The sequence below is a fragment of the Sciurus vulgaris genome, assembly GCF_902686455.1.
Source record: "Sciurus vulgaris genome assembly, chromosome: 2".
NCBI lineage: Eukaryota > Metazoa > Chordata > Mammalia > Rodentia > Sciuridae > Sciurus > Sciurus vulgaris.
In genome coordinates this window covers 4,509,232-4,536,475 of record NC_136462.1, presented here as the reverse complement: position 1 = coordinate 4,536,475, position 27,244 = coordinate 4,509,232, and the positions used below count along the sequence as shown (strand labels likewise).

General features: G+C 49.9%; 1 protein-coding gene across 1 annotated transcript in view; it reads left to right on the top strand.

The window, feature by feature from the left end:
- The first annotated feature begins 18,072 nt into the window (after nucleotides 1-18,072).
- The window catches only part of DYNC1H1 (dynein cytoplasmic 1 heavy chain 1), a 63,503-nt gene continuing 54,331 nt past the window's right edge, over nucleotides 18,073-27,244 (top strand). Inside the window, exon 1 of the mRNA XM_079130134.1 lies at nucleotides 18,073-18,476. Within this exon, the coding sequence (XP_078986260.1) occupies nucleotides 18,221-18,476 (256 nt within the window). The 5' untranslated portion in view covers nucleotides 18,073-18,220. The remainder of the gene's footprint in view (nucleotides 18,477-27,244) is intronic.

Sequence of the window (27,244 nt, the reverse complement as noted above, 5' to 3'; positions counted from 1 at the left end):
GGCTAGCCCTATGCACACTGTCCTCTCATCACATCCTCATAACTGAATTGGTCGTGTTAAGATTCTGAGGATTAAGTACTCCAGCTTGTCAGCTAGTCAGTGAGTCCAAATGCAGGCCCACACGGCCCTAGTATCTTGTTTTGCCCTCTATAGAGCCTTCACTTGTCCCCAAATGTATGAAGAAGTTAAAACCCAGTATGTGTTGGTGTTAGGCTCTCAATAAAACTCAGGTGCCCAGGTACCAAGAACATGTCCTTGTTAATGCTCCATCTGCCTTCAAATCTTATCAGATTTGATAAGATACATAACCTGGTATGTGCCCAGTTGTGACCAGTGTAACATAAAGCTGCTCCCCCACCCTATACACTGCAGCCATTTCTCCCTCTCCCAACTTATAACCTAGATCGTCAGTCTGTGAACATCCTAGCCAGTTATCGGTCCACTAGTCAGTCTTCGAGCCCCCTTCTCAGCAACTGGCCTGATTGTTGTTAGCCCGCAAAATTCCACTACTTAGGAGAAGCTCCTGCGCCATTCTCTCTCTCCCAGCCCTGAGAGAGCTCTGGTCGTCTGCCTAATAAAATTTCTGGTGTGAGTTCCCGTGTCCAGAGTGGCTTTCTGGGTGCTATAGCAACTCAGACCGGGTGTAGGGGTGTGTGCCAGGCTAGCTCAGGCGCAGGTAAGAGCCGACAGTCATAACCCAGACCCCGGAAGTTGGGTAAATGCAGGCTTGTGGCGAGCAACCTGCAAACTCGTTTATTGCAGGAAAAACCATATATTTTATAGACTTTTAACCCAATCACAATGTACCACGGGAGATCAGACCACCAGGCCCCTATACAGGTTCCCTTGGTAACACTAAGTAAATTTGGGGACAGTTGTTTACTTTCCTAAGTGACCAAAGTGGAATGCTCCTCTCTGTAGGTATTCCAGAAGGATATGAATGTGTGAAGGTTTTCCTTACACACTTGAGACGTTCACAGATGCTAGCCAAGACTTAGGATTTCTCCCAACAACCGGGCACCCCAGAGTGCTTGCTCCCCTGGATTCAAGGGTCTGAACTGCCTTGGGACCCAAATTGAGCCACATTTTTCTTACAACCAGTGTAAAAACAGGAAGGCCTGACATCTCTGACTTGCCATGTTGCTTACAATTCAAAAAGAAAAAATAGTAAAAAAAAAAAAAAATCCTTCCAATTCTGTCTGTCCCCCAAATCCCAACGCACACACCAACCACTCAGCTCTACTCCTTGGAGGCAAACCATGTTACCAGTTTGTGTATTTTCCCAGAGGGTATTCAAGTAAATGCGTGTTTCTACTTTGAGTTGGAGTTCCCTATGATAGCGCCTAAAACCCAAACAGTGTCACTTAGCAGCAGTGATGTGCTAGTAATAATGTCACTTAGTACTAGAGTGGATCTCTATCCACGTTACAGAGGCAGCATCTTAAAGACAGAGAACTGGATGAAATGCACAGTCACACAGCAAGGCACTCAAGGGTCTGAGTCTGAGAATAGTTATCTTGACTTGGGGGGCTCCAGGTCCTGCTCTCCCCTCAAAAACCTCTCCCCAATAACCACATGGTGTGTTTCCTCCCTCTCTCATCCTCTCATGGCTCTCTTCCTTCCCATTATCATCACCTTTCCATTTTAACCACCTACAAGTCCTCACCTACCTGAAGTGTTGCTAAATTTGAATCAGAGGTGGGAGGAATTTAAAGACGGATTTCAATTCCCACACTGTACAGATGGGAGAACTGAAGCCAGAAAGGCTCCGCACATGTTCACGATTCTACACCCACCCTTCACTCAGGCTGTTTCTCTTCCCACCTCTGCGTGCCCAAGTCCCTCCTCCTGTCTGCACGCCTCCTCATGTGACCCACTGCCCGGTTACCTTTACTCTTCTCCGGTGACAGACTGAATCTCACCCATGCGCCTTCCAACGCTAGCCTGCTCTTGCCCTGACCTGGCCACTGGCTGCTCATCCTTGAGTCTCGGATTCTCTGGTGCAGAACCCTCAGGCGCTCACAGCTTCTCCCCTGTGAGACCATGAGCTCAGTGCAAACACTGCCTGGGCTGCCCGCTTCGCCACCACCTCCAGGTCTGGCGTTGTGCTGGGCCCTCCGCCCCCTCCTCACAGGCTCAATCGAGGTCTGATCAAAGAATGCATGGGGAACCGCTGAGCACAGAGACACGCATACCAGCAGGAAGGCGTGCCACCAGGAGCTGGGGCAGCCAACAGCAGCTATTCCAGCAGCTAACAGCGGGTGTGTCAAGAGGGCATCGGGAACTAAGCCACGACTTTCGCTTCCGTTTTAGGAGCACCCCGGGACGCCTACGGCAGGCCCTGTGCTAACACACGCAGGTGGGCGGAGAGGCCCTGGGAGGGTCCCCGGCACCTCAGGGTGATGGAGGCACCTAGGCAGCCCGTACGCTGCATGTAACCGAAGGGGTCGCGGCCCCCAGAAGCCCACCACGGACCTCGGCCTACATCCCAGCTCGCCTGGAGCGAGAGCAATGAGCGCTCGGAGCGCAAGCCGGGCGGTGGCGGAAAGCAAAGAGCCGGGCTTCCGAGGTGGTCGAGGGAACGGGGCCCGGCAGCTGGGGCCGGGGCGCGACCGAGGAAGGCTCGGGAGGCGACCCAGGACGGCGAGGAAGAGCGCGGCCCCAGAGCTGGCTCAGAAAGATGACGTGCGCGGCGCGGCCAGTGGGAGGCTGCCCCGCCTCCCCCGGTGCATTGTGGAGCTTAGGGGCCCCGCCCGGCGCCGAGTCTCGCGAGAGAATGAGATTCACGAGGACCACGAAGAGAAGGCCGGGAGACCCCGCTCCCTCCCCTGGAGCCGGAGTTCCGCCCCGCGGCCGGGATGGGCCAATCACTACCCGTCTCCTTCCCGGGCGCCGGGATTGGTCCGAGGGCGCACCTGACTGAGCTGCTGAGCACGTGACCAAACCCGCCTTGACCCCGATTCAGAGGTGGTTGGGACCGGGCCGGGAGGGCGGCGGGCGAGCTGCGTGCGGGGCTGCGGTCCTGGCAGACAAGTTCGTTCACTTGCCCAGAGCCCAGTTAATGTGCCTCGTATCCTCCCGCCAGTGACTAGGCTCCGGTTCCTCGCTCCTCGCCCTGCAGTGGGCACAAGCGTGGGGCTTCCGGTAGGCAGGTGGACTGCACCGCTGCTTGTGGAGCGCCGCCTCAGTGGGCGCGGCGGCCTCGGGAGTGGACACCCCACTCCAAACGCCCAGAAGGCCGACCGTGGTCGGGTTGTTGAGCAGAGCAGAGCCTCGTGTCCTGGGCTGGCTTCAGCGACCAGTTGTGTGCATGCTGGCCATGGGACAGACCAGCACTCCCTGGGTTAACCACTTCCTTATCTCTACAACAGCCCTGAGGACTCGGAAGTGGCAGGAAGTGGCGGCGGTGAGGCCAGAGTCCAGGAAAGATTTGTCTGAGGCCGTTCAGCCCGGAAATGGAGGCGCCAGGGCTAATCCTTGACCCATAGACCGCACCCACTCGGCCAGGTAGCTCCTGCACCTTGAGAGGTGGAGGTGGGCACCCCACCCTGATGATGTCCCTTCTCGCTGCTTCCTGCCCAAGATGGTGACCCTGGGAGATGTTGCCTGTGCTTCCCAGGCTCCCCTCCCTGCAGCAGTAGACCTGCTGGTCCGTAAAGTACCTTGCATCAGAGGCAAGAGGGTCTCAGGCTAAAGCCAGCAAAAGAGCAGAAGCAGAGAGAGTGAGGAACCAGGAAACTGTAAGTGGAAGAAGGGAGGTGAGAAATGGCAAAGTACTAAAGAGAAATGACTGTCTTCATAGACTTTAGGGTCTAGAGAGAAGATGCACAAAACCCATAGTTTGGGGCTGGGGACACAGCTCAGTGGTAGAGTGCTTGACTAGCATGGGCACAGCCCTGGGTTCCATTCCCAGGTACGCACACACCACACTATGTCAGAAGTTTGTGCTGCAGGGGAAAAACCAAAGCTAGGAAGTGGGATAGGAAGGGTCCAAAGAGTGGGCAGATATTTGCAAAAGGAGCAGGGAGTAAGTAAGGTGACTTTGAAGCAAGTGAGGGAAGAGACTCACAGGCAGAGGGCACAGCGCGCAGAGGGCCCTGCAGGAGGAGCAGTCCTGCAGTGGACTGAGCACGGTTTGAGCAGTGGGAAATGGTTGGAGAGGCAGCAGGTGGCCACAGAAAGACTCACGAGACCACTGCAGAATTCTCGGACTGGCTGGCCAGGAGCCGTGAGGCTGGTGAGAGGGCTACTGAGATGCTTTCTGTTGAAGAGGGCAGGGTGGCTTAGACACTGGTAGCAGTGCAGGAGAGCAGGGGTGTTCATATTTTGGACCTACTCTGAAGGTAGCATCTGATGGATGTCAGGTCCATCTGGAAGCTTTTCTTCCTCTTCATAAAGGCTCCTGCACTTCATTTCTGCTTCAATAATCCAGTTCACAGAGGGACAGAAGCTCAGTGCCAGTCTATCTAGGGTCCCCTTTTCATTTCCGTGGCTGTGGCTGCCAAATTGTGGGAGGTAGGGAATCAGCCCCCAGGACCCCATCCACCTACAATGGCATCTGTAGAGCCACCTCGCCCCACATCCTGCTCCACAGGCAGCCTCCCCTTTGCAGACTCCTCCGCCCTGTTTTTTTTGTTGTTGTTGTTTGTTTTTATTTTTTTTGGGTGCTGGGGATCGAACCCAGGGCCTTATGCTTACAAGGCAAGCACTCTACTGACTGAGCTATCTCCCCAGCCCTTCCACCACCCTGTTTGCATCTGAGGAACTAGCCATCTGCTCTGCAACTGCAGGTGGTCTCAGGCCTCCTGCCCAGACAGCCCCTGGAAGACTGCTGCTTTCCTGAGCAGGACACAGCCCAGGGGCAGGAAGGCAGTAAGCCCTCCACCCCAATCTCACATCCCACTGGCATCTCTGTCACCTTTGCCCAGGCCAGGGCAGCTTTCCCTACTCAGGGCTCCCGCTTGATTCTCCCCACCTCCAGCTTACTTGGGAATACACAGGAGACACACACCCGCGTGGAAGCCAGGGGCATCATCGAGAGGGTGAAGGAAAGTCAAACTGAGGAGGATTGCATAAGTTCTGAAACAATCATCCGTGGCCACAAAGATAAATGACAGGGACGTCAGGACTAATGACAAGGGCAGCACCAGCCCAAGGTCAGAAGTTGCTGGGCAGGCCTCCTGTGGAAGTGTCATCTGGTCTTTGCACAAGGTGGTGGTTGTGTGGAATCCTTGCAGCAGTCCCTGTGGTGAGGCCTCCACGGCCTTCCCCAGTTCTCTTGTCTGGGTTTGACACCAGCGACTCTGCTTTGAATCTGTTGACCTTCATGGTGAATTAGGATCAATGCCCTGGACCCAGCTGAGTCCCAGTCTAGCAGGATGTTGTGTTCTGTGTTTGGCCTTGTACCTTGGCTCACTAGACTAGGACCATGACACTGAAAATTTTGACCCCCTCTAAAATGCTTATGTGTAGTACATATACACGATGGAATATTACTCAGCCATAAAAAAGAAAATGAAATTATACCATCTATTGGTAAATGGATGGAACTGGAGACTATCATACTAAATGAAATAAGCCAACCCAAAAAATGAAAGGTCAACTGTTCTGATATTTGGATGCTAACACACACTAGGACGTGGGGAGGAAGAAGTGGAGATTCACCAGATTGCACGGGGGAAGTGGTGGGAAGGGAGCAGGGATAGGAATGGGAAAGACAGTAGAGTGAATGGGACATCACTGTCCTGTGTTCACATGTGAATACACGATCAGTGAAACTCCACGTACAACCACAAGAATGGGAAGTTATATTCCATGTATGCATGACATGTCAAAATACACCCCACTGTCATGTAGAGCTAAAAAAGACCAAAAAAACTTTAACTTAAAAAAACAAATAAAATGCTTATGTCCTTTGGAGTAAAATAGGATCTCTTTCTTCAAAGTGTATACCTGTACATTTAACCTTCTGAGTGGATTTTTGGACAAATGTGACCATGGCAGGCCAGCAACATAGCCCTCTCTACCTAACTCACGAGAAGTCAGGAGATTCTGGTGCTGCCTCTTTGCAGTCTGGGATGAAAGTTCTTACGAATAACAGCAGCCCCCTGCCTCAGTCACAGGCCGATGGAACCAAACCATATACCTACTAAGTTTTTAATACATACTAAGTTTTCCTCTCCATGCACACCTATGATCAAGTTTAATCTATAAACTGGGCACAGTAAGAAATTAACAATATGTCATAGATCTTTGCAACTTCAGCATACAATTTTTTCTTATTACATGGAAAGCTTTCACCTGTTCACTTAAACAGCACTTCATGGCTTCTCTGTGGCACATTTGAATTGCCAGGGTCACTACTCTTGTGTTTTGGGTCAATTGCTAAAATAAGTGTTGCTTGATACAAGCTCTGCAGTACCATAATAGTGGATTTGATAACCCAGAAGGCTACTAGTGACCAAAGGGCCGATAGTATATACGTGTGGATATGCGGGACAAGAGGATGGTGTGTCCTGGGCAGACTGAAGCAGGACAGAGAACCAGAGTCCCAGGAGCCCTTGATGCCGGGCCCTGCAGTTACATGGGGTAGCCAGCAGATGTCAGAGCGGCCCGCTGGAAGTCGGCAGCCCCTCCTTCCCAGCCCCGCCCAACAGGCTGAGTGACAGCAGGGCCTGAGCGCCCTCGCAGCTGCCCCTCGGTGAGCAGACTCTGGTTGGCACGTGGGACACGGGAACAGAGAGCTGGAGGATCTCCGGTGTTTGGTCAGTTTCCTGTTGAGCGCTGAGCGTGAAAGGGGACGACCCAGTCCGTGCGTTCCTGAGGCTCGAAGGCACCAGGGACAGTCAGCGACTGCGTTTGAACGCCTCCTCTCCACCCTTGCTATCCCAGGCCTTGGGCCAGTCGCCTTCAGCAAACTCCCTGCACACTGCCCGCGCATCTTCAGACTGCGGAGATGATAACCGACCTCATTCCATAGTGAAGGTTGGGTAAAGCCTTTGGAAGAGCCCAGCACATGGGGATGAACGTGCGATGACCGCAGCGGGCTGGCAGACCGGCGGGAGGCTCGCCCACCGAGTCTTGTGCCCGCACGGTTGTTCTGTTTCACATTACAGCCTGATTTCTGATGGAAGCCCCCATTCCACGAATCCTCGGGCTGCCACCTCACAAGAGCCAGCTTCAGGCTTCTACCCGAACCCCAGACAGGACAAGCTCAGGCAGCGACCAGCCCTGAGAGAGAACCTGCTGGCCCCTGGTCATCTGTCCCAGCAGTTACTGCACCACCTTCCTGCTGCCCCGGGCTGGATGGGTACAAGGACCTCTTTGGTCAGCCTGCCTGGGGTCTTGTCACCTGTGTGCAGCCCCTTATCTCCCCAGGGTTGCTCTTAGGGCCTGACTCTGGGGCTCGCTCACCTGCCGGTCCTCATACCGGCTGGAGCTCTTCCTGGGCCAGGGATGCTCGGCTGCCTCCTGCTTTTACCCAACACTTGGCCTGCGGATGGGATATCCCAGCTCTCCCCTCTCCCCTCCATACGCCCTGTTCTCTTAAGGGTGTGGGCTTGGGGTTAGACAAGTCGGAGAGGCCAACAGGACGCTTCTCTCTCAGTCCTAGGGCCAGAACGTGCAGGGGGAACAAACCAATCCCTGCCTGGCCTGTTTGGCATATCAGCCCCACAGTAGGTTGTAAGGGAGGCGCGAGGATTGGAGCAGGGCACTCTACACCGAGCGGGGTGGGTCCACAGCTGGGACGTTTCCCAGCCCTTTTTATTTAAGACTGTGTATGTAAATTGCTGAGGCTGGCCTCAAACTTTCGATCGTCCTGCCTCAGCCTTTGGTTGGAATGATGGCCGTGCCCACCGCGCCGGACTCCAGGTTCCAATTACATAAAGAGCAGATTTTGTCACTAACCTATCGGTCCACAAAACACCAGGTGGTAAACGACAGGCGCACACCATAATCCGCGGTCCCCTCTTCCAAAGGCTGTCAGTAGCGCAGCCGTGCAGGCGCAGGTGTGTGCAGTGCTGCTTGGGACGGACCACCTGACGTTTTACGAGAACGGCTACTGGAAAGAGGGACTTGGCCCGCCTGGGCGAAAGTGCAGCCAAGAACCGGAAGGTGACGCTGCTGGAAGCGCAGTTCCAACTCTGGGTGAGCGGAGCGCACGGAGGAAACAGCCGGCAGGGAACGTGGAGCGGCCCCACAGACCCGGCGAGGCCACGTGCCGCCAGAGGCCCAATGACTGCAGCCGTCACACGGCTGAGGAAGGAGATGATGAAGGTGCCCAGGAAGGGCGCTCGCGACACCCGGTGCCAAGGGTCACTGTGGGAAGCCAAGACCGACTTAGGAAGGAAGGGGCGCGGGGCCCCAGGGGAGGCAGGCAGGCCAGGCCTGCTAGAGGGGCGAGACCACGGCCAGCGCCCTTCCAGCTACTCCTAAGCCGTTCATTTAAAAAAAAAAAAAAAAAAAGTGTGGTAAAGATACACACGATGAAAATTTCCACTTTAACCACTTCCAAGCCTAAGGTTCTGCAGTATTAAATATATCCACACCCTTGTAAAAATATGAAAATGCTTCATGAATGTGTGCACATGCCTCGCTCTGGGGTGTGCGAATCCTCTTTTTAAAAAAAGAATTTTTTTGAAGTTGTAGAAGGGCAGCATGCCTTTATTTTATTTTCATATGGCGCTAAAGACTGAACCCAGTGCCTCACATGTGCCAGGCAAGCACTCTGCAACTGAGCAGCAGCCGCAGCCGCAGCCCCAGCCCTGCTAACGCTCTTTGTATGGGCCCAGTTTAATGCATGCACCAACTCCAGAATGAGTCCCCCGACAGGGTTAGTACAAAGAAAAAAAAGTCTAATTTTCATTGTTTCTAATGGTGTAGCATGCATTTAATTATTTTTATTTCTCTATACATTTATAAACAATAGTAGTTGTAATGTTTGAAGGTCTTCCAGGACAATAGTAATGTTCTCATTAGTTATTTTTCTCCCCAAGTGCTCATTTATAAAAACAGCTTTTCTCTTGTGGTACTGAAGGTGGACCCAGGGCCTCACACACATAGGTAGGTGCTCTAACACAGGCCACAACCTCAGCCTAAAGAACTAGGGTTTAAGGAGACACATGACCATGTGAAAGGCACCCTCCATTTTCAAGTGTGCCTTTAGAAGGTCTGAGTATTTTCACCATTTTGAAATTGTCACCACCCACTGATTTTTAGGACTGCTTTGCCTGGCATGGGTTGCTTGTTTGCTCTTACAGTCATACAAAGCAAGGACTTCTGTGCTTGAAAACACTGCCTGTGGCATAACTAATCAGCCCACAGACTCGGACCCCCCAGCAGTGGGTGGCCAGGAGGTCTGGCCCCGGGCAGGGTCTCAGCCGCACCCCACCCAGCAGAGCCATTTTCAGTGAAGTATGTGAGCTCTGTGAGTCTTAGTTTTCTATCAATCAGGGACAATCATCCATTTGTTTATTTGACAAGTATTTATTTAGCCCTGTTCTAGGAGCCAGGGATATAAGACCTTGGGCTTCCAGAGCTCACAGTGGGGCCTCAGCTCCCAGCATGATGCACAGTAGGTATTTTCTGTGTCTGTGAGACAAACGCAGAAGGAGCCAGCCAAGGGACAGTCTGGAGATAGGTTGCCCGGTAAGGGGAGCGCAGCACGCATCCTGTCTTGTTATTAAGCAGCAGTTCAAGTTTTCCCACCAGGCCTCCCAAGTGAAATCTTCCCTCCCCTTACAGTGCCTCTTCCCCGTGGTTCACCCAGTTACCAGCCCAGCTTCTTGCACACTTCGAAATTCTGGTTAGGCCTTATCAGTGATGCATTTGGACCTGATCATTAATAACAAAATGTTGGTTAAAGCTAAGAATCAAAACTGCTATTACTAGAGTCTGCTCCTTCAAACCATTTTAACTTAAATATACAAAAGAATATTAATTCATTCCAATTGTACCAAAGCTTCATTTCACCCATTTTCTCTCCAGAGAGTTTGGAAAACTAAAAAGATCTGGATTTCCCAGTCTCTCTCATAGCTAGGGCTTAATGAAAATTAGGTTTCACCAATTAAATGGAGGGCAGCGGGCGCGGGCAGGTTTGTGTGCTGGCAGTGATTGGGCACTTTGTCATGTGGAACAGGACACGGGTCAGGAGCAGTCCCCTGACAGCCAGGTGATAGTAACCACCATGGGGGGGTCTTAAAACTTAGGGCCAGACCTGTGTGAACCCCTCTCTGAGGGGCTGAGGATGTGGCTCTGTGATAAGGCATGTGCTTAGCGTGTGCAAGGCCTGCAGTTTGATCCCTGGCAACATATTTTTAAAAATTCCTTCCTATTGGGCTGGGGAGATAGCTCATTTGGTAGAGTGCTTGCCTCATGAGCATAAGGCCCTGGGTTCAATCCCCAGCACCGCAACAAAAAAAAAAAAAAAAAAATTCCTTTCTATTTGATATGCCACATGATCCAACAGCCTTTTTAAAATATGAAGCAAAACTTTTTGTTCCAGGTTGAATCCCCCAACTTAAACACCACAGCATCTCCATGCACCATCCACGCTGAGATGTCAGGTGTCACCTTCACTCTTGGGTCTGTAGAGTGCAGGGAGACCTGGAGGGCACCGGGGAAGCAGCCACAGCACCTTCTGCAGGTCCGTGACCTGGGGCCTTTAGCTGTGGGACTCAAGTCCGAATCCTCAGCACTTCCCAGGTACCTGCCTTCAGACAGGCTGTCCAAAGCGCCCCACTCAGTTTTCATAAAAACAACAACTATTTTTGCATTTTTTTAAATATTTTTTTAGTCGTAGATGGACACAATACCTTTGCTTTATTTATCTTAATGTAGTGCTGAGGATCAAACTCAGGCCCCACATGTGCTAGGCAAGGGCTCTACCACAGAGCCAGAACCCCCCCCGGCCCCCTATTTTTGCATTTCTATTTCATGGACTTACAGGAAATTGAATGAAATTCCATAATTACAAAAAGCACAACTCGCATAAATGGGAAGTCAACATGAGGATTCTTGGTAAGCACACAACAGGGGATCAGGGTGACACCAAGAAAGTTGAACACTCTCAAAAAGTCATCATTCAGGGCTGGGCTGCGACTCAGCGTAGGGCACTTGCCTAGCACGTGTGGGGCACAGGTTCCATCCTCAGCACCGCATAAAAATAAATACAATTAAATAAAGGTATTATGTCCATCTACAACTAAAAACATATTAAAAAGTTATCATTCAGTAGTTAGCATACATATATTTCTAACATTGTAGCAATTTTCAAACAGACAGCATAACTTAAAAAATTCCACGGGGAACACTCAGGTACCAGGGTGCACCTGAGTACACTCTCAGGTGCACCTCCTGAAAAAGACACTGTGGTCTTTCCATGTCCCTGTGGCCCCTGTGGTCTTTTCATGTCCTCTCCCTGTGACAGGATTATACATCTTTCTCCACTTACATCACTCTTGGCGATTCAACCTGCTTTGACCAACAAATGGAGTTCAAGTGCAAAGTGACACAAGGCACTTCCAAGCATAAACCTAAGGGCCAGTGTTGGTTCTCCACGTTGCTCTTTCCTTCTACCATGAGAGAGCAACAGTCTTCATCAGGCTGGCTCTCAGAATAAGATGAGCAGAGCGAAGCTGCAGCCAACCTTTGGCGAAGATCTAACAGGAACAAGAAACAAACATCACTGTGGCCCTGAGGCTGGATGCAGCTCGTCAGCCACCACAGCATAATCAAGTCTCCCTACTGAGGTGATGGCCCCTTGCATTCCTTGATGGCGTAAGTTGGAGTTTGCTCATTTGGCTCTGCAACTCCAGTACAAAGATCACATCAGACACCTCCACCTGGGCCTGATGTGTATTGCTGATGCAAACACATGAGACAGACTGGTGATTGAGATAGCCATGGGTTACCATTCAGAAAGTCCCATGAAGCTGACCAGAGAGTTAGGCAGCCCTCCACTAGTGATCTAGAGACCTCTTCAAGAGGGACAGAGTTGCCAGAGGCATCAGGGAATGAGGCTCACATTGCAGGTCCTCACATTCAAGGACAAGACTGTGTTCACCTTCCAGAGAAGAACACGTACAGGCTGTCCTCAGGCGCTGAGAGCAGCCACCTAGCAATCACACACATTGGGACTTACCAAAGTTAATGTCTTTGTGCCACATCAAACACACAGGCCTTGGACCCAGCTGGTTTTGTGAAGAACTCGGTGGCAGACAGATTTGCCACTGTGTCTGGAAGTGGAGTGGTTTATCCCACAGCCGCAGGACATCCCAGACAACTTCATTTCCTGGCAGATGGTGTCTCCTCCCATCCCATAATCTTTAAGTTACCTGCTTGACAGTTCCAAGGTTGCACGATTTGTTCTGCTCAAAGTGCTGAGCAGCCCCTGGAATGCAGCTGTGTTAATTTCCTAGGGCTGCCGTGGGAAAGTACCAGGGACTCTATGGCTAGGACAAGAGAGATCTATTCTCCAAGTCTGGAGCCTAGTAGTCTGCAGGGTTGGTTCCTGCAGGACTCCTGAGGGAGAATCTGCTCCAAGTGTCTCTCCTGATTCCTGGCCACCCTTGGTGTACCTTGGCTTACAGATGCATCTCTCCAATCCCATGTTGCTCTTCCTGTGAGTCTTCACGTATCTAGGTCCCTATTTCCCTCTTCTCAGAAGAATACCAGCCACTGAATGTAGGGCTAACCCTAATCCAGAAAGATCTCATCTTAACTCAATGACATCTGCAAAGACCCTGTTTCCACATAAAGTCACATTCACAGATACAGGGCTTAGGTCTTTTGGAGGAATACAATTCAACCATCATAGGTCTCTCCTTCAAGATCTTTGTCTTTGTGTCACCTCTTTTCAAAATCTTGAAGAAATGCACCCTGGTTGCCATTTCAACTATGGCTGGAGAAAAACTATGGAGCCTGGGATGAATCCCATCAGGGACTGATGTGTGTGTGTGGCATCAACATGCTTAGTACACATCTGTAACATCACAGAAGTAATCTGCAGGGTTCTTCTACAAATCAGTTTGCTGTTTGCTTGGTTACCAAGGGGCATATTTTATTAAAGCTCTGTTCTCTTAAAGTCACCCTGGGGGGCAAAAGTACTCCATTCATTGACTCATGCCCCACATGACTGGCAAACAGGATGTACTGGTGCAGGCCAAGAGCTGGCAGCTCGCTAGAGAGGGACCTCGCCCTGGTGGAACTGTGTTCTAGTAGTGGGACTCAGATCATGAACCAAAAACCCAAGAATGTGTACTGCAGAGAAGGGAGCTTAGAAGAAAAATAGAGCCAGGCAAGGGGACTGTTGTGGGGGGAGCTATTTTGGAAAAGTTGGTCAAACGGACCTCTCCCTGGAGGATACTTCATCAGAGGCCCAGGCTGGGGGCAGGGGAGGAGTGAAAAAGAGAAAGCAGGAAAGCCTCAGGCTAAGGCCGGGCTGGTGTGACCCAGGAACAAGGAGGTAAGCAAAGCCTGGGGAAGGAGGTGAGATGAGTTTGGTAGGAGAGCCAAGGGCCGTAGAGGACACCCGGGGTAGCTTCCCCAGGTGAGATGGGAAGCCACAGGAGCATTTGGACATAGAAGAGATGACTTTGGGGCTGGAGCTGTGGCTCAGGGGTAGAGCACTTGCCTGGCATGTGTGAGGCCCTGGGTTCAATCCTCAGCACCACATATAAATAAATAAAATAAAAGATCCATTGACAACTAAAAAATATTTAAAAAGAAGAAGAAGAAGAAGAAGAAGAGAGGAGGAGGAGGAGATGATGACTGGACTTACCTTAAGAAGACTGGTCCCTGTGGCTTGGAATCGTGGCTCAGTGGCAGAGTGCTCACCTAGCATGTGTGAAGCACTGGGTTCGAGTCTCAGCACCGCATATAAATAAACAAATAAAATAATGGTCTATCAACAACTAAAAAATTAAAAAATAAAAATAAAAAAGACTGGTCCCTCAGCTATGGAGAAGAGCAGCAGCCCAGGTGAGGCAGAAGGGGCTGGAGCCAGGAGGCAGCAGGGCTCTGAACCCTGCTCTGAACTGCACCTCCAACCAGCTCGACCCTGTGGCATTTTCTCGAACACCCCAGCTAACCACGCAGAACCCTGCGAAGGTTGGGAGTAGGAAGGTGCAGCCGTGTGGGGTGCCTGAGGCTGGGGAGTTCCTGGGCAGGGGGAGTTGGCAGAAGGCAAAAGCAGGTGAGGACCAGGTCCTGGGCCACTCCAACCTTCAAAAGTGCAGAGAGGAAGAGGACCCACCCAGTAAAGGGAAGGAACAGGAGATGGTGGCTGCTGAAATAAGAGGAGGAGGGATGCAGAGAGGGCGTGCGTGCCCACCACCTCAAGGCCCACGGCGCGTCAAGCAAGAAGAGGACTGAGAAATGGGCACTGGGCCTGTCCAGGTGGAGGCTGGCTGACCTGGCCCCAAGCACTGGCAGGGAAAGTCTGGTGGGGCCAGCAGGAGTAAGAGGCAGTACCCGGGCACACGTATTTCCAAGGAGTTTGTGGAAAGGACAAGAAAGAGAGGGTGCGAGGTAAGGCCATTTAAAGAAGGGATATGACAGAGTAGGGTGGCTGCTGGGAGGAAGAATCCAGGAAGAAGAGAGAACATCAGGAACTGAGGGGAGAGATCCAAGGCGGTGTCCCTGAGGGGCTGGGCTCCCGACCAGCCAGGGAGCAGAGGTCTTGGCAGGGACACAGAGAAGGGGCTCTGGCAGCACCAGAGACTTCAGAGGGCCTGCAGAGTCCCACTCAATCCAGCAGTCAGGAGACCCCCAGCCGCCTGCCCAGTTAGAAAACAGCCTCGGCAACAACTTCCCTGTGAGTGGGGAATGTGGGCCAGACCACCGGTTGGCAGTTCCCTTTGGTCACTGTCATTACTCGCTCTGTGACCCTGAACAAGTGACCCAGGTGCCCTTGAGAAGATGAGTCTGGAGGCTCCACCCCCATGGTGGGGCAGCAGGTGAGGGAGCCAGGCCTTCTCCGGAGCTAGAGAAAATTCCAGAGGGCCGGCATCCTCCTCTGCACCACCAGAGGGTGCCAACGACTCATTCCGATCCTGCGGGCAAGTGCTCCCTCCTCATCCCTCGGCCTGCGGGCCTCAAAGCTTCCAGGACGTAAATTCGGTTCAAACCTCACACTAAGACTCGCTTGACAAAGAACCCAGACAGCAAAGGGGGTGTATCCTGAAACGAAGCTTCATCAGGACTCATCTCGTAACCCGGTAGAGGCCCAGCTCCGCCCTCCAGCTCACCCCTCCAGCTGTGCCCTGGTGGCCCACAGCTGTAGCCTGCCTTAAAGTGGCAAGGAATGTCAAATTCCTAAGTACTCTGTTGTTCCCACCACCAGCACTCACCCCTGGGGCCAGGGGTAAGATGCTGGCTTCACAGTGCCAACTCTGGGCCACGCCCTGATAGTACTGATGATTCGAGCTTAGGGGATCTCTCTGCTTCCAGAAGCAGGGTTGAATTAGCCCATGGAGTGATGGAAGTTCAATGTGGAATTATGCGAGAGAGGAGTGGGGATTCCCAGCACTGAGCCTGAAGATGTGGTTCAGCAGGGGTTCCACTGCGGGGCTCAGTGCTGTCCACGGGTTGGGTGAGGGATGGGGATGAGGCTGACACCAACCAGAACTTGAGAAGCCACTCTTATTATTATTATTGATACTAGGGATTGAACACAGGGGTGCTTTACCACTGAGCCACATCTCCAGCCCTTTTTATTTTTAATTTTGAGACAGGGTCTTGCTAAGCTGCTTAGGGCTTCATTAAATTGCTAAGTGATCCTGCAATCTTCCTGATTTGGCCTTCCAAGTAACTGGGATTACAGATTCGTGCCAACATGCCCAGTACTGACATGATATTTTAGAGGTAGAAAGTGGCATGCTCTCATCTGTGCAGACCACACCTCACCAATTTCTGATAAATACAAGCAGCTATTATCATCCTACACTGATTTAGAAAGACTTCTCTCTCCAGCATCCCCCCACCCATCCCCAGCTCCCCACCCTGCCAGTTGAGAGCAGATTCTACCATTGACAGGAGAAAGCAGAGATATCAAGTAAGGAAATGCATGGGAGAAGCAGGTAGGTGGATCCCCACCTAGGATCAGCTCGGGGTCTGATCAGGAGACAGAAGAGGCCCGTGAGATCCTCCTGGCACTGCTGCAGTCTGGCCAGCCTCTACATCACGTAGAATGGCAGCATGCTATGTGCAGAAAGCACCTGATCACAATTGACCTTCTTCTTTTTACATATTAAAAACAACAAACACCTTTAGAAACTAGAAAACCAAGGGCATTTGGCTCATTTATGAATCCTAGTAAATGGGTTGCTCAGGTTCCTCTGATTTTCATCCTTTTAGAAATAGTGAATGCTTTTAGGTTTGATCCTATCATACAGGATTGCAAATTTGGAGCCTGTTATCTATATCCTTGACTTAGAGCCACGTTGCAGATGTTTAAGTCCCTTAGATGCCTGAGTGACTGAGTCTCCCAAGCTGGTGCTGACTCACGGTGCAGCCAGCATGCAGTCTGTATCTTCCAGGTCTCTGCAGATGTCTGCATCTCAGATGGTGCATGGCCAGCTCAAAATTCACTGACCTGCCTCTTCATCCCTGTTCCTACCCCTAAATAAATGACAGATGAAAGGAAACTCTTAGCACAGTGCCTAGCATGAAGTGAGCACTCAGCATTAGCTATTGGTGTGTATTTTTGTTCATTACTATTAGGATCATAACACAAACTTGTTGTTCTATTTTTTCCTCCTAAAAGATTATTTAGAACTACATGGGCATATCATTCAAGGGTGGGCTGGTGAAGGGCAGGAGGATGGGATACCAATCTGTTCTTTATTTCATAAGCTCCTTAAAGGTAAAAACCATCTGATTAGTCGCTGTGTTCCAGCAGTCTCTGGGGCCTGGCACCAGGTAATTGTGCAAGGAAAAAGCATATTGTAGATTTTGCAGTTTTCCAAAGATGATTTGGGAGAATAGAATCATACCATCATCATTTCACCAATCAGGACGAGGCTCTCTGACTCTGCACCTTGATGTTAAAACATGCCTTTGGCTTCCCTCCCACTGCCAAACTGAAAAAGCAAGTTACGAGTTTGAGCTTTTCAAGGTCAATTACTACCCCTTAGAAGGAACCATGGCAGGACTGGACTCTGGCCTTAAGTGGTCTTGGTGTAGGGAAGGAGGTTGTGGTGGGTCAGAATAAGGGGAACCTTAGTCGGCAGGCATCCCAGCCCTTGCTTTCTACTGCTCCGAATGCTGAAGCCTACGGAACGGCAGTGCCAGTGCAGGGCTGCTAAGGGGCATCACTATTATAAACAGATGTTTGAATATAGGCGTCCCTCTTGGTCCTCACAGCATCCTTGCTTGGGTCAAAGCATGATTATGTCTTTAGGAGCCAGGTCCCTTCACAGTTTGGAATATTACTGTCCAAGTGTCGTTCTTGCCTTAACCTCACACTGCCCTGCAGTCGAGACCCCAGCCACAGTCTTCAGGCCTCTCTGTCCTGGTAGAGGCCTGTTCCTCCACTGAAATGTCCCCTTCTACCAAGCAATACGACCACAGGCACTTCCCCCCATTCTTCGCCCTCTGAGAAAATTCTCATGCATATACTCGTACCTAAGATATGTAAGTGTGCCTAATAAGACACGTTTTGGCACTTAATGTGCGTTCATTCCTTCACTAAGAGAGCTTAGAAAAAAGAACAAAGCCTGGCACAAGCTGAGTGCCCACTACAACTCAGTTCTCATCCACACATCATTCATTCGCTGTTTGTGGCGTTCTCGGGATGTGTGCTATTCGCTGCGTCCACTGCAATGAACAAGGCAGACGTGGTTCCAGAGCCCGCCGCTCGCATTCTGGGGGCCAAGCCAGGTCCGCATCTGCAGGGCTGACGGTGAGGAGACGCGGCCCCGCCCAGCATCGGAACTACAAGTCCCAGAAGGCCGCGCGGCGCCGCCGCAGGTACTGGGCGCATGCGCGACGTCGTGACGCCAGCCGCGAGCGGGCGCCGGTGGCTGCGGCCGGCGGGCGGGGCGGGGCCGGCGGGCGGTGGCTGCCTTTAGGGCGGAGCCGGCTCCCGCTCACCCCAGTCGGCCGTGGGCTAGCGGACGGTGCGGCTTCCGGCGCCCGTTTCTCTCTCTCGTTCGCTCCTGTCTCGCGCGGAGTCGCGGACGCCTTCTCAGCGCTGCTCGCGGGTCCCGAGCGCGGCGCCATGTCGGAGCCCGGGGGCGGCGGCGGCGAGGACGGCTCGGCCGGCCTGGAGGTGTCGGCCGTGCAGAACGTGGCCGACGTGTCGGTGCTGCAGAAGCACCTGCGCAAGCTGGTGCCGCTGCTGCTGGAGGATGGCGGCGAGGCGCCCGCCGCGCTCGAGGCGGCGCTGGAGGAGAAGAGCGCCCTGGAGCAGATGCGCAAGTTCCTGTCGGACCCGCAGGTCCACACGGTCCTGGTGGAGCGCTCCACCCTCAAAGGTGCGGGCCCGGCGGGAAGGGCCCTGCGCAGGGTAGGGGCGGCCGCGGGAGGGACGAACCCCCCACGCCCCAGTCGTCCAGCGGGATGGGAGGAGCCCCCCAGGCCCGCGGACACCCCGCGGAATGGGAGGAGCCCCCCAGGCCCACGGACACCCCGCGGAATGGGAGGAGCGCCCCCCCCAGGCCCGCGGACACCCCGCAGGATGGGAAGAGTCCCCCAAGGCCCACGGACACCCCGCAGGATGGGAAGAGCCCCAGACACCCCGCAGGATGGGAAGAGCACCCCCACACCCCATGGACACCCCGCGGAATGGGAGGAGCCCCCCCAGGCCCGCGGACACCCGGCGGGATGGGAAGAGCCCCAGACACCCCGCAGGATGGGAAGAGCCCCCCCACACCCCATGGACACCCCGCGGAATGGGAGGAACCCCCCCAGGCCCGCGGACTCCCCGCGGAATGGGAGGAGCCCCCCAGGCCCACGGACACCCCGCGGGATGGGAAGAGCCCCAGACACCCCGCAGGATGAGAAGAGCCCCCCCACCCCACGGACACCCCGCGGAATGGGAGGAGCCCCCACAGGCCCGCGGACACCCCGCGGGATGGGAGGAGCCCCCACGCCCCAGTCGTCCAGCGGGATGGGAGGAGCCCCCCAGGCTCACGGACACCCCGCGGGAGGGACGAGCCCCCCACGTCCCTGACGCCCCGCGGAGGCCGGCGCTGCCACACCCCTTGCCCGGGCTGAAGCCCCGCGGGATGCCCACGTCCTGGTCACGGGAAGGGACCAGAGTGGCCCTGTCTTGCCGTCACCCCAAACAATGGGGTCGCTTTGTGTGCTCCGGCCTCTCAAGATGGCCGAGTTGGGTGGAGACAGCGTCTCCCTGGGCCGAGTGCAGGCGGAGGCCGCATCCCTGTCTCCCATGTCACATGAGCTTTTCGGTTTCGATTCGCGTCCAGGCCGAGGCGGCTTCGGGAGGGATGTGTCAGGGGCAGTCGGTGGAGCCGTGGCAGCTGGATTCTGGCCCTCTGGTTAGGGCAGGGGCCGGCCCGGCAGGGACCCAGAGGCCGAGGCCCCCGGATGAGAGTGCCGGCAGGATGCTCACACGCTGGTCCTCAGCATGGTTGCTGAATGGGTGCATCTCTTCATTTACACGTGAGAAAACCGAGTCTCCAGTTCAGTGACTGGCCCAAGGTCACCATTTAGTCCTTGTCCTTAGCCTAGACTCACCATATCAGTTTCCAGTCCATTGCTTCACCAATTATGCCTAGATTTGTTCAATGCTTACGTGATTCTAACAATAAACCTGTAATATTTAAGTCTGATTTTACAGTTAAAAAAAAAAAGAGGTTGAGGACTTAGTTGGAGAAGGAGGAAAAAAGTCTGCATATTACAGTCTTCTCAAGTAGCGAGGCCCCTGACAGCAGGTCTAGATGACCTCGAGTTCCGAACTTGGTGGCAGTGTTGCTTGTTGGTTTTGTTTGGTTTTTTGGTTCCAGGGAGTGAACCCAGAGGTGCTTAACCACTGAGCCACATCCCCAGCCCTTTTTTTCTTTTCTTTTCTTTTTTTTTTTTAATTTTATTTTTTAGTATCTTTATTTTATTCATTTATTTATATGTGGTGCTGAGGATCAAACCCAGTGCCTCACACATGCGAGGCAAGCACTCTACCACTGAGCTTCTACCCCAGCCTGTCCTCAATCCTTTTTATTTTTGATTTTGAGACAGAGTTTCACTAAGTTGTTTAGGGCCTAGCTAAGTTGCTGAGGCTGATCTTGGGTTTGCAGTCCTCCTGCTCAGTCTCCAGAGCAGCTGGGATTACAGGCATGGGTCACCATGCTTGCCTGGCCTTCTTGTTGGTTCTTTAAAAACCACTTTGTAGTGGATGGATAGCATATGAGACCGTCCATGAATGGGTGTGGCACCATCCATGGCATCTGGGATCCCAGGGATGCTGTCCAAGTCAGTTTTAAGGTTAACACCCAGAGATTGGAGATTGTCTGAAAGTGGTCACCAGCAAGTTTCTTAAAATTTCTACAGAACTATGGCTTGTAGGCCATAGAGAACCCGGGCTACCTGTCTACCAATTCTCTTACTTGTTTCTTTGTGACAGTCTGTTTCTTTCAGATGCTATTCTTATTCATAAATGCTTCACTATAGCCTTAATTTGGGCCAGAGGTTGTCAGAGTATAAAAGAATATTTTTCTTACATCCATGTGGAATATTCAAAGCAAATAAGCCATTTGGGCATGTTTAAAGCATTAATGTTGTCTTGGTTGGGATAATGTATTTCTTCATCGAAATCATAAGTGCTAAAAAAAAATTTAAGCTCTCAGTGGTGGAGTGCTTGTCTAGCATGCATGAAGCCCCGGGTTCCATGCCCAGCATCACAAAGAAAAGAAAATTCATCCGCTGTTAACAAAACACATACACATGAGATAAAAATCACCTGAATCCTTCTACTGGGATAGAACCACTGTCTGCATTTTGGCCCATGTCTTTCTGGTTTTCAAATAAATCTTAATCTGAGTTTTTTAAGTTATTATATTTTGAGTAGTTTTACCATAGATAATTCTTTATCATATTTTTATTGCACTGTTTGTTTTAAAATCAGTGATTTTTTTAAACTTTGGATCATGATTTATTTTTATGAAAAAGAAAATCAAGGGGCTGGGGAGATAGCTCAGTTGGTAGAATGCTTGCCTTGCAAGCACAAGGCCCTGGGTTCAATCCCGAGCACCGCAAAAAAAAAAAAAAAAAAAAAAAAAAAAAAAATCAAGTTTTTGCTCTTCTAGAAAGATCATCAGCAGTTCTTTTTTCAAACATCTTAGAATTAAACTCCACTAAAATTATTGTAGGTGTCGGGGGCATATTTGAGTGATGTGCTTTTTCTTCCTTTCAGCAAAGAGACATCCAGGCATTCAAATCTTTGGCTCCATAATGACTTGCACTTTTGAAAGTTGAGTAAGGAATGAGACTATCTAAAGTGGAAATGCTGCCTCATTCCTGTATTTATAAAACTCCATGATGTATTTCTGGCAATTCAACCTGTTTGTAATTTATTTTTCACTTACAAAAATCTTAAGAAAGATTTAAAAATTAATCCAAATTTATACCACATGACCTCATTGGTCTTATTAGCTTCCTGGCCACATAAGGAGAATTTATTTTTTATTTGTTTGTTAATTTGGTGCTGGGGATTGAACTCAGGCCCCTGGACATGCTGAGTACACATTCTACCACCAAGCTACCCCATTTCCTGCACAAGGACAGTTTAGATGAGTACAGACCCAGGACCCTTGCTACTTGCTAGCAGGGCTTTCTTAGGGTAGTTTGTATGAATGAATATTGACATTTATACATTTTTGAAATATGTGCATATAATAGTTGATTTTAATGAAAGGGTAGGCTTGCATTAATAGGGAAAACAAATTCGAATTATTTAAATGGAAAACCACAAATCACCATGAAGTAGCATAATTTATTTCATGAACAGGGAATTATTTTTTCTATTTTATTCCCCTATTTTATTCCCAACATTTGTATTGAATATAGAAGCATTTTTATATGAAGCCAAATACATACATATACGTATTATATATGTGTGTGTATAAAAATTTTAAGCTACCCTGGCCAGCTGTGAACTTTTGATAAAGTTCAGCTTTCTTCAAAATATAGAATAAAGGTTGTGAGTGTAGCATCTTATTTTGCTTGTGAAGAATTGGAGAGTCAGAAAGGAAAGGTTACAACTTCTCATTTGAAAAAGAAAAATCTCCTTTTTGTAATTCCTAGTCAGCAAGAAATTATTGTCTCCCTCATATAATTGTGACCAAATTAGGTGTTCATGCTTAACTAGACATTTCGCACGCACCCTTAGATGTTTCATCCCACTTTTTACTTGGCATGCATTTTTGCTGGGTTTGTCTCGTAGGTGTGGGCCATTTCCCTGCACTCTCCAGCCCGCTGGCAGGCAGGCAGGCCAGGATCGGTGCCTGGAGTGTGCGCGTTTCACTCGCGCATCTTAGGTGTATCGCTTTGCCTTTATCACAGGAAGAGAGGCTACCTCTAAGGCGTGCTTCTTCCAAGCTTGTAGTCATAGTTGCTCCTGAGATAGGTAATTAGGGGTTTTCCTCCTCTTCATTAGCGCAGAGATGCTACAAACTGGAATGTGACTGGAAACCAGAGCATTTTTAATACCCAGCTTCATAGAGTGCGGAAAGTCCTATGGGAGATGATTTTGTGAGTTTTTAAAATTACTTTTCTGAGATTTAATTTTCACAAAGAATGAAGACATTTAGCAAATTAATGACTAAAATACATAGTTTAGGTGGTATATCCTTCATCTAAATACTGGAGACCAGAAGTGTTTGAGGTTTTGGATTTTTGCATCGTTGATCTGAATTATGAAACGCTCCAAGAGCTGAAGCTTCGGGAGGTTCACATCAGTGTTCAGAAAGTTCCAGGTTAGAGATAGCAGGTTTTCTAATGGTGGATCACAGCCCGCATTCACTTCTATGAATAGATCAATAGGAAACTTTTTCTGTAAAACAGTAATGCCTTGTAGCACTGGCAGGAACTGCCCCCACCCCGGACTCCTCCTGCCCTGAGCTCCCCACCCCGAGAAGACCAAGCAATCTGCAGCAAGGTAGAATTGAGTGTGTAGTGTAGCACAGTCAATGAAATGCATGTGCAGCAAAGGGAAAATAGTCAGCAATCGAGCAGTCAGCTCGGAATTGGTTGTCAGCACTGCAGGACATCAGGCACGACACAAGATGAGCCTCCTCCTTCCTGAATGAGGAAACCAGAGAAGCCCTGGAATGTGAAGACTCAGGTGGGAAAATGACGTTCCAAAGAGTGAGTGTTCTCAGACCTGAAAACCAATCTCTGCAGTTCCTTGATAGCTATTAAAATGGTAGTATTCATTTTAATCTGTTTTATATCAAGTACTTCTTTTGAATTGGTATTAACTTTAAAATACTAAGTCTTATTCCTTTTTCTTCCTTTCTGGAAATACCAAATGAAGCCCTCTTATGTCACATCCGTGGGGTTTAATTCTTCCTTCACACCCCTCTACGCGTGTTTTGATGGGAGTCTTCAGGTTGAAGGAAAAATCAGACTCTCATCAGGTTCTTAGTTTTGTGCCAGAGCAGAGAGTGGTTGTGGCATTCGTGTCTTCTCAGAAGGGGGACCAAAGGGTGGCATCCAGGTGATGGAGAGTGCCATAGAAGGCAACGGGAAAACTGAAGGCATGGGGAAAGAGGAGGACAGATGTGGGGGTGCCCGGCCAGACCTCAGGGGCCAGAGGGTCAGGAGGAAGAGCAAAGCAGGGAGCCTCCAAGGAGCCTCGCCTGTGCTCTCCCCTTCTCCCTCCCTCTCCCTCCCTCCCTCGTTTTCCCCCCTTCTCTTCCCCTGCTTCTTCCCCACCAGGGAGTGAACCCAGGGGCATTTAATCACTGAGCCATATTCCCAGCCCTTTTAATTTTTTTTATACCAAGTAAGCAATTTTATTCCAGTCATTGTATAATGAAACATTTCTATAAAATAGTGTGTCTTATTGCAGTTTCACTGTACTAGGGCAGAACCTCAATCACTTCTCGATATTTTCTGTACTTTTCATTCTCCTACACCCAATACTCCTCAGACAGGGACCTCACTCTTGGGAAAGCCTCCGCTTCTTCCTGGGTGTACTCATCTAGAGGCTTTGGAATTTTCCAAGACCGAGGAAGCTCTTCCACTAAGTTCTTAAGAATGTCCTACGTACCCCTGGAACGTCCTCATCTGGAAAAAGCCACAACCTTTGCATCAGTGTTCTTGGTGAAGGTTTTTGGCAGCATGCATCAATAGCTGATTTTATAGTCACCTCTGGATCCTTCTGGTGCAGTTGAGCTTGTCTAAGCCCCCCTGGGTAGCCAGCATGTGAGGAGCTGCTTTTTGTTCCCATTTGTTTCCAGAAAATACAATGTATCTTGTGTTCATTATGAAAAGTGATCTCCACAGTCACTCAGTGGATGGTATACAAGTTTATGTAATCCTTGAAGTTCTGTTGATGCTGTAGTAGCAAGTTTACCAGGGGTCTGCATTTTCTCATCTAAGAGGTACCATATTCAAACAACAGTGGCCCATTGCTAGGGTGTGCTAGAGAAACTAGACATTTTCCCACACTGGTCGAAGCATCCTTTCCTTTTAATTTTTTCTTGTGAGACAGGATCTTGCTATGCTGCTTAAGTCCTCACCAAGTTGCTGAGATTGGCCTCAAACTTGTGATCCTCCTGCTTCAGCCTCCTGAGTCACTAGGATTACAGACATGTGTCACCCTGCCTGGCTTGCCTGGCTTTATCAGGGGCTTTATTTTTATCCCTTTTCTGATTGTGCCTGCACTATGTTTTGTGAAAACATGCATCTCAGGGTAGAGTAGCATGATTCTTAAGGTAACTGTTATCTTTTTTGATATTTCATTAAGCAAGACAATGTAATGATATAAATCACCATATGTATGTTTGAAATATAGTAAAGTAGCCTCTCAATAGAAGTATACACAAATGTGTGCTAAATGTCACTTTGAATACCTCTAGAAATTCAGTAACTTTTCCAAGGTAACCAAAATATCTACAAGACGTCATGGTGTGTATCAGCACAGCTTGCAGCAGAGGAACTTGTAAGCCAGCCCCAGTCCCTCCTGAGCTGCTGTACTACATCAATTCTGTAACTATCCAACAGGCAGTACTGTGTGCATGAATATAAACTGTATCAGACTTCAGGAAATGGATTCAGACTTTGCTGAAACTGGTATTACTTGATAAAGCATGCAGATTGTGTTTGTATATAAGCTTCTGACAGCATTGACCCCTTTTTGTTATTAGGAGTTAGCAATCAAGTGTCTTTCCTCTTCTGAACAATTTTTTAAATGTTTCTACAAAAGTAAAATGTCGCATTTTTATTATTTGAATGATGTAATAAGTTACAGAGAGGCAAAAAGGACCCAGTATAGCAGCTTATTAAGAAATGTCCTAAGTTCTATAAGTACGATTCAGAGAGATGTATTCATTTGATGTGTATTTAATAGAAATATGCATAAAACGACTAGCCACAGTGTGTTCTCTGACTGGTTCAGAAGGACTCCATAAGGTGTTATCATCCAAAGTCAGTTTAAGGAAGCAGTGGGAAATGTCTGCTTCATCATCGTCTGAGGATTATGTCACTGGGCGTGCCTTCCGGAGCCACAGCAGCTCTCTGCTGCATTGCAGTCTTCCTGTGCAGAGCTGGCATCTGCCAGGCCTCCTGAGGCGCTGTGGCTGGGCATGGGGCCTGTCCTGGACCCCGTTTGCATAGGAAGTGCCAGCAGCACTGGGACTCTGGCCAGGCTGCCTCTTGTCTTGGTGTTTAAGTGATGTGCCTTCATCTGAGGGGGAGAAATGATCAAAAACTAGCATCAGAAAACTAGCATCATAGTTTCGGTTTTGTGATCAGTTTCCTTTGGTGATGTTAGAATGTTACTTTTCTTTTTTTTTTTTTTTTTTTTTTTAGTTTTAGATAAACACAACATCTTTATTTTATTTATTCATTTCATGTGGTGCTGAGGATCAAACTGAGGGCCTCACACGTGTGAGTCAAGCACTCTGCCACTGAGCCACAACCCCAGCCCTACTTTTATTTTCTTAATGTTGCTTGAGTGTTGTTTTGCTGATACTTTTATATAAATCATAGAACAATATCCTGAAAAGTTCAGAAAATTGAGGGAGAACGTATTTTGTAACCCCACCCCTGGACGGCTGTGTCGTTTGGGGTTTCTCTGTGCTCTTGTCCATCTGTTGTCTTACTGATGGCAGTTGGTTTCAGGCCGCATAATTCATCTTGTCGTACAGCCACAGTTGAATGGTTAGAAAACTGATTGGCATGTGTAGGATTTTTGAAACAGTATATATATATTTTAACTTTATTTGATTTATTTATATTTTATGTGGTCCTGAGGATTGAACCCAGTGCCTCACACATGCTAGGCAAGTGCTCTACCACTGAGCCACAACCCCAGCTCTCTCTATATTTTTTTTTAATTAAAAAAATTTTTGGTGGTCCACAGGAGTTTTGGGGGCAGTACCAGGGTGGGAAGGCCCTGCACTTAGAGGATATGTTGGACCTCCTAGTGGTGAAAATAGCTTGTGCTGGTAACAGAGGGACTCAGTAGGGCAAACTTGATCTTGGGGATATGGAACTGTGACCACAGGCTGATGGCACTCGATCCCCTTACCTTCATGGTCTGGATGGAATGGGCTCCTGGGCCTCAGTAGCCCTGAGTGACAGGTGGTCAGGTCCTGGTATTCTTAGTCCACCTCGTAAGTGCTGCTGTGGGGTCACAGCAGAGCCAGGTGCCAGAGGGCTCTACCTACAAGACACTTCTCAGATATCTTTCTACAACAGATTTCCCCCAGACTTCCTCTTCTTTTGTTGAGATACAGAGTGCCAACAGTGAGTCCTAACGATGATGTGATCATGTGCAGAGATTCTTATGTGGTCGAGCAGTATCCAGCAGCATCAGGTTGGGCAGGCAGTACCCACCACCTCGTATCTTGAAGTGTACTCAAGGCCTCTGAGGCACTCTGAACTCACCAACACCCACAAAAAGACAGCGGTCATTTTAACAAACAGCTAGGCAGCGCTTAGCATGCTGAATGTTCTGCCACCTCCTCCTTCCTCCCCTTCCTAAAATTATACCAAAACAATAATTTAGAAGAATTGTCTTCTTGAAAGATGGAGCAATGTACTGGGCTGGGTATGT